At 55.8% G+C, this 12,957-nt stretch overlaps 1 protein-coding gene across 4 annotated transcripts in view; it reads left to right on the forward strand.

The window, feature by feature from the left end:
• Positions 1–6,553: 6,553 nt before the first annotated feature.
• PWWP2B (PWWP domain containing 2B) overlaps positions 6,554–12,957 on the forward strand; it is a 106,531-nt gene continuing 100,127 nt past the window's right edge. For 3 of the 4 annotated variants that reach the window (XR_010375028.1, XM_064464436.1, XM_064464435.1), the window contains exon 1: positions 6,554–6,776. Coding sequence is in view for 3 of the 4 variants with exons in the window: in XM_064464436.1 (XP_064320506.1) it covers positions 6,610–6,776 (167 nt within the window). In the remaining variant the exon portion in view is untranslated. The remainder of the gene's footprint in view (positions 6,777–12,957) is intronic. The other variant, XM_064464434.1, reaches the window with a different exon arrangement.

The following is a 12,957-nucleotide window of genomic DNA, read 5'->3' on the forward strand; positions in this document are numbered from 1 at the left end:
GGTGAACATTTTTCTTAAGGAAAAACGTGGCGCAAGCCCACCCGATCCTGCGGAGCACGGGGTCTTTAATGGCAAAGAAGCATTAGAGCTGGCAGGGCTGGTGGCACTGCTGTCAGACCTGTCCCTGGGCTTCCCGCGCTCCATGCCACCTCGCTGGAGGCTCTGCCACCCACGAGTGCGTGGCTTCGTGCCTCCTCATCTCCTACAGGTAATTAACGGGGCTCACTCAGCCGATTCTGCTGCCACACAGATGGAAAGCTCAGAGCAACTCCTTTGGGTTTGGTGCACTTTTTTGGAACAGATACTCTTTAGCGTGATGTTAATTTGATCAACTTTTGACAAGGTTTCCTTTGAATGTCCGTAATAGGTGCGTTTATGCAGTCTGTCCGCTGTTTCCACACACTATGAATTGATTTATTCTGTATATTCCAAAATGGTCTCCATCTGGCCCAAGCTACGCTTGGAGTCACTGGATTTAATGAGTGACAGTCAAACCTGCCTTAATAAGTTCTGAACAGTTTTGGAGATAGATTTCCTGTAAAAGTGTATCACCATGTTTTGGAGAATGCTTAAAAAAATCCTTTTCCGTCTGAAATTAGTACAGGTTTCTCTGTCCTTGATGACATTGGAACTTTCCTCTATGCTTGCACGTTGCGCTCACATATTTTCAAGGTTCTGCAGAAAGTCAAGGCTGCCTCAGAACGACCGCTTGTCTTGTCCTCTAGATACTGCAATTGCAACATTTAAAAGTTTCCATAATAAATAATGCCAAATACCAATTCAGTTGAGGGTTTTTGTTTTATTTTGCTGTTTAGATTAATAGAGAAAATAGCACGTAGTACTGTTCATGTGAGCAAACATTTATTAGCCCTTTTTGGCAAGTCTCTACTTGAAACCTGCATTAAGCTCCAACAGTTCACGTTTTGGTCTCGGACCTCTGTGTGCAATGAGAGCTCAGCTTTAGTCAACAGCAGGGACGCTTCATTAATTCCATATGAATCTAGTACTTGAGTCTGTTCGCCAGTTCAGGTAGAGCTGTGACCCTTCCATAGAAGGTTAGTAAAAATATACATGTTACTTGTAAAGGATGGTTATAAAAGTGAGTTAGTGGCTGTGACTCATCAAAATGTATAATTTCAAAAAAACCTGGGGATGAGTGTGACCGTTCTCTGAAAGAACTGCACCGAGCGCAGAGCTGAGCAGGCGTGGGCTCACGTGCATGTGGAACGGAGTAGGGGTGAGGGTTTAGAACATGTCTTGTTCCTGATTCTAGCTCATATCGTCTGTAGTTACCAGTAAAAGCATTAATTTGTGTACAGCAACACCGTTTGGCCTATGTATAAACCTGAAGGAAACCCTGAAGAAAATATGACTAGCAGTTGTTACAGACCTACATTGTTTAAGTAATTAGCAAATGCCAGGTTAAAAAAAGGATTTTCTCTGCTTTTTTTTTTTTTTTTCCTTCCCTAAAAGTCACATTTAAGAAGGACTTGACTTTTGTTCTTTGCGGTTTTGACCTTCATGTCTCTGCAGTCCTAAGCAGAAATAATCCATGAAGGCTGAACTGGTGGATCCCAGGGATCTGCTGTATTTGTAGGTTTGTGGTCATTCCTAACGCATCTTTCTTGCTTTTTGTGTGAGGTGTCGCTGAACACGCTTCCAGAGGTATCAGAGAGAGATTTGTTTTGCATGCGTCTGGATCAACAACTGATGAATGAGGCGCAGTGACTGAACAGAGTATTCCAATTAATTTTGTACAAATACAAATGCGATGATCGATTTCCGTGCTGGGTTTTTTTGTACTTTCTCATGGAAAACTGGGAACGGATGCCTCCACTCCAACAGGAGGGCTGAAATCGATTCATGCTTGTTTGTTCTATTTTCAGGAATACCAGAGCTCGGAGAGGAGAGGAAAAGAGGGAGAACCACCAAATACAAAACCCAACTGCTTTATCCTTTTGTTTTGGCATGCTTTACAGGCAGAGCACAGCAGGTCTGGCAGTGACAGTGCCCAGCACGGGTGCAGTTTGGCTGTACCAATAACCTTTCTGCCTCTGATTCAGTCCTACAAATAATGTTAATTTGTGCAGATATCCATAAGGATTTAACAAGCCAGATCACACGTAGATCCGCAGCTGAATGTCACTTTGAGACTGTAGGTGAATCAGCTGCTCCTGGGTGTTTGTTAAGGCCCAGGGCTTGGAGCTCATCCCAACCAGTTTCAGTTCTGTGGTCTCACTGCCACTTTTGTATGGCTTTCAGGTGCTGCGGGGACTTTCACCGGTTAAAATCTCGGTGTCTGGGTGGAAGAAAAGGTTTAAAGCACTAAAATTTCTGAGTCGAGCTTTCCCAGTTAAGAGCCACTCTGCTCTCTTGTGTGCGTGCCACGGGTGGCGGCCGCCCTCGGCGCCGGGTGACGCGCAGCAGCTGCTGGTGGCCGGGGTCATGGCGTGGCGGTGGAAAGGCCCGGCTGCCATCGCTCGGTCGGAGCCCTGCGAGGGGTGGCAGAGGCCAGGCGCTGCCGGTGGGATGCAGATGGTTGGGGGGCTGCAGAGGGGCGAGTGCCAGGGCTGCGCCTGCGTCAGCGTCGCGGCTGGCGGCACGTGGGTTTGCTGCGCTGCGGCTGCACCGACGAGCGGCCCTGGCACCACGCGCTCCACAGGGAGCAGCGCGGACATACCCAGAGGGGTTTTCAGTGCCCAGCCTGGGCCTCCCACGTTAGCCCAGTGCCAGCCCGGCTGAGTTCAGGCTGCCGTGTGCAGCCCCCACCCCGGGAGGCATTTCTGCCTCGCCGCCAGTAACGGGAGCGCAGCACACAACACCCCAGTGCACGCACTTGCGGCTGCGCCGGCTTGGGCTCCGCCGGCCCAGGCTCTGTGCTACCTGCGAGGAGCTCGGCCCTCTCCAAGCGCCGTGCGGGCCTGGAAGCAGCGTGGCAGGGCTGGCTCCGCACCACGCCTGCACCCCCCCACCCAGACCTGCACCCCGTCCTGGTTCATCTACAGCCCAGACAAACCAGCCCTGCAGAGTGAGCCTCGCCGTGCCACGCCTGCCGCAGGAGCGTTACTGCTTCTGGAGCCCTTAGTCCAGATTTCCCTGTGTCTTTTCCGTACTGTGAACGGCTCCAGCTCACTCTCCAAAGTCCATGTGGGAAATCAGGTGTTTTGGTTTCAAAGAAACCAGTTTCTGTGATGCTACCGAGACATCATCAAAAGGTTCGACAGATGTCTCTGTGCTAGGGAGGGATAACAACATCCCCGTTCGGCAAACGGCTTACTGGGGCAGAGAGAGAGTTAAGCCAAAACTAATGAAGTAATTTATTCTTGGGGACGTCAAACCAATGCAACCAAGACCAATGTCCTTGAAGCAAACGGCCAGAAAGAAAAAAAAAATCAGCACAGACCACTACATTAGGCAAAGTTAACAGAAAGGCGGCTTACACTGGCAAGCGTTGCATGAGCCTCATTTTCAAGGATTTCAAAGCCACACCACAAGGTAGGAAAATGCGACTACATTTTGTATCCAAAGGAACAGAGACATCATCTGAACCTGCTACGCAGCCTCACAAAACATGCTTAAATGTTTCCTTTATGAATGGCGAAAAGTATGCAGAAATCAAGTGTTAGGAGAAATGGTTTCTCTACTCCCTCATATTTCAAAAGCAATGAAAGTGGTATTTCAGTGCTTGACTTTTGATTATTTCTCAGAGGATGTGCAAGCTTGTTGCATGGTCATTGCAGTGAATAAGCGGCAGGGAATCTACCCAGACACAAAAGTGGAATCAATTGAATTACTTCACAGCAGTGAAGTGACAGAAGTAATATCAGAGGCAGGTGAAGTAAATAAGACTTAAGTTGCTATCTAACCTTAAAATCTGAAGGATGCTTTAGTACCTTGGGAGAAGTGTATTACAGATCTTACCTGACTCTGCTGAAGTCACCTGAAGTTTCCTCAATGATTTGAAGCGGACAGGATTTCTCCCCATATTTCCATATTCCACAGAACAGTTGTATCTTAGGGCCATTGTAGTGTTTCTGACGTGTGCAAACAAGCTGGGAAAAAATACCGTGAGTTGGCACAGAAGATCACCAGAGTATTTTGCGCGTCGCTGGCATACTCGTGATACACGTACTTGCTTTGGACTGCCGGCCAGCAGGCGCAAAGGCCAGTTCAGTACTTCCAGTTCCTGAGGTCTGTTTGTTGGCGATGCAACTCTGAGCAGATATCGACAGAGGAACAACTCTGAGCTACCTCCGAGACGGGAGCGTGAACGTAGCTCAGAGCAGTTGTTGCCTTCGCATCATTCGCATCCAAAACGTACCACAGCTGAGCCAGGCCTGAGGATTTCAGCTTTTGTTCGTACTGTAGTATGTCTCGGAAAGTAAAAAGGCTGTTTCAGATGTATCTGGCGTTAGCAGGCGTTTGGCAGAGGAGGCCCTCCCGGTGCTCTGGTAGTGCTGGGTTAGCACTCGCACAAACTGAGGTGTGAGTAGCAGCCAGTCGCGGGGTGAATCGCAGGAGCTGGGGAAGGTGGGCTCCCCTGCTGGGAAGTCTGGCCGCAGAGAGGGCAGATTCCCACCGGTAACAGCGGCCGAGTGCTGGCATCCTTTGGCACCTGTAAGGCCCACGACTGACGTGTCTGCGCTCTCTGCGTGGAGATTGCGAGAGCCCGGAGCGGGGGGCAGCAGGAACCCAACGTCATTTCCGTAGCTCACTTTCCTCAACACGGGTTGTCATAACCTGTGGGTGTTTCTTGTGATTGTGTTTTGATTTCTATTCTAAAACACAAAAATGCAGTGCCACGTAGCTCGATGCGCAGTCCATTTTGACAGAGGCCACTTGTTTTTCTGTTAGTAGTGTCAGTAAAAGGCCCTGCAGGCTCTCAGAATCGGACCCCTAAAGCAATAAAAATCCACCTAAGAGATGCCTTAATACATACGTCTTAGATTTTTCAGACTTTCTATGAGCTTTTAAATTCATGTGCAAGCATTTTCTTAGAGGCGTGAGAAGCTGCATAGGACCTGGCCTCCCGAGGACCGTCGCACCTGGGATTCCCCTGTCCTTCAAAGGCGGTGACGCCCACCGTTGCCATCCGGACAAGCAGTTCGGGGTTTCCAGAGGGAACTGTGATGCCACCTCTGGACCATGAACCTCAGCTCCACTGCTTCCCCACAGGTTGCTGTGTAATGCTCCGTTTGGGGCCATTCTCCCCAAAAATGTGCATTCTTGTAGGCGTTGTTAGTTACAGATAACTGTACCCTTAATCTGTAACGTGTGCAAGTATTTCCAGCGTGAGCAAACATCCTTGATTTTGTGTATTCTAAACAAACTGTGATCGAGTTTAAGCGGCATAGCCAAGGATCAGCTGGTGCTGGAAAAGCCCCTCTGCAGCGGTGCTGCTCTGCTCCGGAGGACTTTGCTTGGAAATTTTACTTCTTGTTGCGTCGATTCAGTCAACAGTGACACAGCACCGGCACAGCAGCGTTGCACCTGGAGGGCCGTGCATGCGCTCTGGGCGTCCTGGTGCTGCCTCATGCTTGGTAGCGCGGCCTTCAAGGCGTGGGGCATGAGCCGGGCCCGGTGTGGTGCCGGCTGTCGAGGCCAGCCCTCCACCCTTCCCTTCCTCAAGCCCTGCATCGCAGCCGGGTGAGGGGGGGGACTGTCCCGCTCTGCCCCGCGCTGGGGCGGCCTCACCCCGAGCGCTGTGGGCAGCGTTGGGCGCCGCAGGACATTGAGGGTATAAAGGTACTGGAGAGTGTCCAGAGGAGGCCACGGGGCTGGGGAAGGGTTAGAGGGGAAGCCATATGAGGAGCGGCTGGAGTCCCTGGGTTTGTTCAGCTGGAGCAGGGGAGGCCGAGGGCAGCCTCATGGCGCTCTGCAGCCCCCTCCCGAGGGCAGGAGGAGGGGCAGGGCTGGTCTCTGCTCTCTGGTGACCAACGCCAGGGCGATGTGCCAGGGGAGGGTCAGGCTGGGCATTAGGGAAAGGCTCTTGCCCCAGAGGGTGGGGGAGCCCTGGCACAGGCTCCCCAGGGCGGCACCACGGCACCAGCCTGGCGATATTCCAGAAGCACTTGGACAAGGCCCTCAGAGACACGGTGTGAATTTGGGGTGTCCTGAGCAGGGACGGGAGTGGGGCTCCATGATCCCCGCGGGTCCCTTCCACCTCAGGACCTCTGCGCCGGCCCGAGCTGCCCTGCGTGACGACGCACCCCACCAGAGCGTCATCACGTCATTCTGACGGCAAATTACGAGCGCGGGTTACCGATTTGTCACGGGGGCTCCGGGCGGGCGAAGGGCGCAGCCGGGGCCAACGAGGCCGCGGCAGGAGCGCGGCGCGGCCGCCAGGGGGCAGCCGCCAGGAGGAGGGCGGGGTCGCCCCGCCCCGCCCCGCCCCTCGCGCGCGGCAGCCCCGCCCGGCGGAGCAGGGGGCGCTGGGCCGCCCGCAGCGCGGGGGCGGCGCCCTGACGTCACGGCCCTACGGCAGCGGCGGCCCGGGGCGCCCGCACCGTGAGGTCATCGCGCGGCGCGGCGCGGCCCGGCCCGGCCCCAGCGGCCGCCGCCGGCGGGGGAGGGGCGCGGCGGGGCGGCGGCGGCGGCGGCGGCGGCAGCATGGCCGAGGCGGCGGCGGCGGCGGCGGAGGAGGCGGGGGCGCCGTCGCCGCGGGTGGGCGCGTGGCTGCCGGTGCTGGTGGAGCAGATGGTGAACGACACGCTGGTGGTCACGCTGAGCTGCGGGGAGCGCCGCTTCACCGGCGTCCTGCTCGACTGCACCAAGAAGTACGGGCGGGCGGGCGGGGGGCGGGGGGAGGGGGTGCCACGGGGCGCTGCGGCCCGGCCCGGCTGGGGTCGGGGGCCTCGCGCTGCGCCCCCGGCGCTCGCCCTTTGTTCACCCGGGGCGACCCGACCCGACCCGCCCCGGCCCGGCCCGAGGGAACAAAGCGGGCCGGGGCCGTGCGGGCGGCCGCGGAGCCCCGCGTGGGAGGCCGGGCCGCCCGAGGGGCCCTTCCGTGGGGAGCGTCGGGGGGGGGGGGGGGGGGGGGGGGGGGGGGGGGCCTCCGTGGGGCCGCGGCGGGGCCGGGCCGCTGCCCCCGCGCACGGCCCGGGGGGGCGCTCCCGGCCCGGCCGCCCCCCGAGCCCGGCGGCAGCCCCGGCCCGCGGGAGGGGCGCCAGCGTGGCCGGTTTTGCCCCTTTTCTCCCCCATTCTCCCCGCCGTCCCGCCCTGGAGCCCCTGTGACCGGCCTCCTGCCCCGCCGCGGCCGCCCTGCGCCCGGCCCGCCGCGGCGGTCCCCCCCGGGACCTTCCCTCCGGCGCCCGGCTCCCGCCGCGGCCTGGCTGCGCAGCTCCGGCCCCGGCGAGGCCGAGGCCCCCCTAACACCGAGAGGGCATCTCTGTAAGGAAGGGCATGAAAGGCCCGCTCTTCTGAAGGGCAGGGAAGACGTTCACGCAGCGGGCACTTTATTTCAAAACTATGCTAACTTTTAAAGCGTCTGGAAACGCGGCGATGGCGGGTGCAGCTGTGCCGAGGACCAGCGCACCCCGGCCGGCTGCCTCGTCTCTCCGCGGTGTTGAAGTTGAGAAGCCCTCTTCTTAGCTTTAAGGCCTTCACTTTAAGGCTTGCTTTCTGGCTGCTCAATGAATGACTTGTCAGACTGGTGCTGGGTGGGAGTACAGCCAGCTTCACCTCTGCAGTTCTTCTTAGATGTATGAAGCAAGACTTCTGAACTTAATTTTCATAGTTTATTTGGTTTCACATGGCTATCCCAGAAAATTGGAGCCAGATTTTCAAAAGTATTCAGGCATCTCGCTTGGGTAAGAGTCTATAAACCCTGCTTGGTGTCTGTTCCAGCCCAAACAGTGAGGGGTAGGCATCTCTTCAGTCAGTTCAAAAAGCCAGCTCTTTCTATCTTTTCACATTCCCATTGTCTTCCTCATTAGTGACAACATAACCTTTTTTTACCTGGGTTTTTTTCCCTAACCGGTCTCTGTGATTTTTTTCTTCTTTCTGCCCTCAGTGGATCCAAGAAACAGCCAGATGGGTGTTTCCCACCAGGTTTAAGGTGCTTCTGGAGCCCATCGCTGCCCCAGCCCTGCTGCTAGTGACGCTGGTCTCTGCTGGGGCGGTGGGCGGCCCACCGTCACCTGCGTGGCAGAGTTGTCTCCGAGGGTTGGTGCTCATTCTGCTGCCACTCTGTTGGCCGGGAGACCTGCGGCTGGGCCAGGGGCTGCCTGCATCTGCAGCAGGGATACTGAGCCAGCGCCCTCCTTTCTGACTTGAAGTGGAATGGGGAGAGCAGAAAGAAGGCATTTTGTTGACATGTTTTAACTCGTGAGTAGGATAGCTGCCCCCATCTCTGCCCTCCCACTCCAGTAATTATCGTCTCTAATGATTGGACTCGACTGTGGCGAAAGGTGAGCCTTGGGATGGGCCCACCTGCCCCTGAGGTTACGCAGGGCTGGGTTTGCTGCTCCCTCTTGTTGCCTTAAAAGAGGCTAAAATCTTGGAGCGGGCCAGTGTTGTGGCCCGTTGGTACAGTAGTGCTGCTTCAGGTAGAGAAGTGGGAGGAAAAGCAGTCTGGCTTCTGGGTCCCGCCTGGCACTGCATTTTAATTGTCTCTTTAGGGCTGCAGTGGAGTGGGAGCACGTCCTGCCTGTCTCTCCAGGAGCCCTGGGTAGAGATCTCAGGTTCCACAAGCCTCCTGCAGCGCTGGGAGCCTCTCCCCATGGGGCCTGGGGCCCAGGTGGAGGGCCAGGAGGTCTCCCCGCTTCAGGTGTTGCACAAGAACTTGAACACAGAGCAACTGCTGGGGCCGCATCCCATCTGTGGTGGTTCTGAGCGCTACCTGGCCTCTGATGACCACAGTAAGCCTGTGACATGGTGGCCAATGTGTGGCTGGAGAGCCATGGGCTCTGATCGTGCCTGCTGTGAGGCGGCGAGTGCCTGGCTTCTGGTGGGCCTTAGTGACTCTGGGTGAGCATGAGGAATAGGCTGAGAGCACCTCTGCTGCAGCGACCCTGGATTTGGGATGTGGAGGGAAGAAGAGGTCTTGCCCATCGTGTTAACAGCAGAGTACAGGAGTCAGTCTGCTGGTGGTTGGAACATAAAGGTCGAGATGTGTCCCAAAGGCAGTAGGAATTTGCCAGCTTAGTGCTGAACTTCGAAGGCCCCAAAAGTAGTGCGAACCAGAGACATGGCAAAAGTGTTTTCCCTCCTCCTCCCTGCTGCTGTGCTGATGGAGAGAGGTGCCTCGCTGGCCTGCACAGCAGTTGATGCTGCCCGGCTGGAGCAGGTGGCCGTGCAGGATGGTGGGACGGGACTGGCAGGAGATGAGCAACCAGAGTGGGTTGTTTTACCCTGCAGAGAGGGGAGAACCCCAAAAGGAAGAGAGGGAGAGCCTTTATGGTGGCTCCTTGGCTTTCTTTCATGTTTTAAACTGGTGTTAGTATTGCATAGAAGATGAATCTCTCTTATTTCTCCTGAAATGTAATGGGTGACATGGGGAGCTGAGCAGGAGGCAGGCCTGCGGCCCCAGGCAGCCGGGAGATCCCTCTCCATCCAGGTCCCACCGTTGGACTCCCGTTATTTTAGCGGCAAAGAAGCAGGCGCAGGTCTGAACCCGAAGCCGCCTGCCCGGGTTTGCGGGGGTTGGCCTGCAGGCAGCGTGCGTGGGAAGCAGGCTTGCTCCTGCCTGCAGCCTGCCTTCTCCCCTCTGCCTCTGGGAACAGTGGGATGTAGTTAAAAATACACGCCTGACTTTTCCAATAGCTGTGGAATTAATTGAAGAAAAAACGGTTCTTGCCTTCCTACAGGCATTCCTCTTTGACCACAGCCTAGATAGCGCGTGCAGCAAGTACTAGTACTTATTACCGAGTGACTGGTGGTTACTTTGTTCTAATTAATTCACTCCTCTGGACAGTAAGCTACGTAGCATCCATGCTCATGAGATTTAAATGCATTTTGATTGCAGCTAGTGTTTTTGATGATAAGACTTGGCGCTTTTGTTGCTACTGAACTCATAATTAGTTATTTTTTAATTATGCACGAGTATAAATTGGAGGACGATGTCTTCTGTTCCAAGCAGAGGTTGGACTGAAATAACTTAGTCCTTTTGGCTACGTCTGGCCCGGGGGGGTTATTATAGACAGGGTGAAGTCACATTCTGCAGTATTTTCTGATGCTTGTGATACCTGCACATGCAGTCACGCCCCTAACCCACCTTCATCTTACTTGGTTTAGATATGCAGAATCAATAGTGACAGTAAGTGGATAGAAATATATTAACTACACACTGATTTGTGCAAAAAAACTCTGGGTGATATGGGAAAAGCCAGTGGTATTTCTCCATGTGGTAGAAGCGAGCTTCTCCTGGAAAGTGAATTGTGTCAGATGAAATGTTTCTTGTTCTGCAGCAGGTGGAGAGACACCAGATCTAAATCCTCTTACAAGGAGCTGTGCCTGCGCAGAAGGCGGCTTCAGGCTGGGTGAGGGGGGCAGCGGCAGCGGGGGGAGCGCTGGGGGCTGTGGGCACGGCCCCTGGCGAGGGCGCTCCAAGGGTGGGACGTAATCGCTTTTAGTTGGTCTTCCCGTGGCTGAAGGAGCTCGGTCTTCCAGTGCATCCCCATCAGGAGAACGTAGTGTGGAGGGGCAGGGAAACCGAAAGCAGCCTTGGGTGACAGCGGTTGTTCGGTCGTGCCAAATGGGCGCCTGGCGATGCGGTGACAGATATGAGATATCTGTGTGTAGCCTCTCTGGAGCTGTTTTCCTTCCCCTGAGCCTGGGAAGTAGGGATGGGGTGCACATCGCCACACAGTGGGGCAGGCAGGCGGCTGGGCAAGGCGGCAGGACTCCTCTTGCCTCTGCCCAGAACTGATGTGGCAGGCAGGTGGGAAGAGGGATGATTCCTCAGCAAAACTGATTTCTCAGCCTTTGGAGATGCTTCCAGTATGAATGAAAAGAACTAGAGGCCCCTTGGGAACAAGCACATCCATCGTGTGTGTCCTGTGGCACGTGTCGGGGCACCTGTGTGGTCACCCCATGGCAGGCAGCACCGGGTTTCTGGTGTCCTGGCTGGAGCCAGAGGTGCTGCTGGAGGAGCTGCAGGGGCTGTGATTTACCACGGCTGCCCGTGCTCTCTGCCCATAAGAGCACCCAGTCCAGGGAGCACGGCTGCCGTGGGAGGCGCTCCCTGAGGTGGGAACACTTGTGAGCACCATCAGGGAGAGGAGGGAGCCTCTCCCTGCCTGGTTGTAAAGAACCTGGTTGTAAAGGTACATCATGTGGATGCTTATGTCCCCAAGAGCCGGGCCACTGAAGAACATCGCAACAACCAGCAGGTGGATCAGGCTGCCAAGATTGAAGTGGCTGAGGTGGATCTGGACTGGCAACATAAGGGTGAACTATTTCTAGCTCAGTGGGCCCATGACACCTCGGGCCATCAAGGGAGAGATGCAGCATACAGATGGGCTTGTGATCAAGGGGTGGATACTGTCATGGTTTTAGCTGGGATAGAGTTAATTTTCTTCCCTGCAGCTGGCCCAGTGCTGTGCTTTGGACTTAGTATGAAAACAATGTTGATAACACACCATGTTTTGGTTGTTGCTGGGCAGTGCTTGTACTAGTCAAGGACTTTTCTGGCTTCCCATGCTCTGCCAGGTGCACAAGAAGCCGGGAGGGGATGGGGCACAGCTAAGAGAGCGGATTCAAACTGGCCAAAGGGATATTCCATATCATGTAACGTCATGCCCAGTGTGTTACTGGGAGGGGCTGGCAGGGGGAGGGAGGCAGTGATCGCGGCTCAGGGATGGGCAGTGTCGGTCAGCGGGTGGTAACCTCTGCCATGCCACCTCTGTGCCATGGGAGTTTCAGTACAGGAAGGCATGTCAGGCAGGCAGTTGAGGTCCCAAGCCCGGAACAGGGCAGGAAGGACTTAGCCACTTAGCGCACCAACCTGCGTATTTTACAATTCCCCTCACCCCGTGCTGAGGCCGTGCAGATCGCGGCCCTCCCCGGTGCTGTTGGGTGCCGTGGCGGGGTGCAGGATGCAGTGGTGGGCTGCCGCGCTAGCGTAGGAGCGCTCCTGCCGCACCGTTGTGCCGCAGCAGGATTTGCAGAGCTCATCTGCCCCTGCCCGACCGTGGCCTTCCCTGCCGGAGCTGCTGCCTGGGCACACGGAAGCTGCTGCAGTTGCAAATTAATCTTAAGCTGCTTTGTTCAGCCTGGCAGTTCATGTAATCCCTCAGACAAGGCAGGTGGTATATTTTCTCTCAGACCGGCTGGTGTTACTGCGTCTTTGGGCAGAAAAGGTGCTGAAGACAACGCCTGGCACGGGGCGGTGACTTGACTGTGGGCGAGGAGCCCCTGCCGTGGGGCTCTTCCTGATTATTTGGGCTTTTTTCTTTGTATTTTTGTAGCAAGCCTAAAATAACAGGACCCTGGCCTATAAGGCTTCTGGTTAAAACAGCTTAACAGCCACCGTGCTCTTCCGAAGCGCTTGTCACGAGCTGCCGCGCAGCACAGGCGTGCGCCCTGGCGTCCCCGCCGGAGCGGGAGGGCTGTCGAGGGCCCGCGGCCGACCCTGGCCGCGCTGCGGTCAGAGTTAGCCCCAGCCCTAGTCGAGGGCCGTGCGATGGCAGCAGGGCTCAGGTGCCTGAGCACAGGCACGCTCGCTTCTTAGCCCCCGCTGCGCTCCCTGGGCCGGGCACTGACCCTCGTGCTGCCGTCAGGCTGGGGCTGAGGCAGCGCGTTGCTGCGGCAAGGTGGCCGGTTTCAAACCTGGCAGGGTTACAGTGCGCTAATACGTTAACTTCACAAGCGTAAATCATCCCGTGAAGTTAACAGTTGAGTGCTTTGCTTTGCTGAGGGAGAAACTTGGTGCTATGCCGGATCCTCGGAAGGATTTGTGGATTTGATGGACAGCTGCTGACGTTTGCCTGCTCGGAGCCAGACTGTGGAAAGCAGATG

Source organism: Phalacrocorax carbo, chromosome 12 (genome assembly GCF_963921805.1).
Source record: "Phalacrocorax carbo chromosome 12, bPhaCar2.1, whole genome shotgun sequence".
NCBI lineage: Eukaryota > Metazoa > Chordata > Aves > Suliformes > Phalacrocoracidae > Phalacrocorax > Phalacrocorax carbo.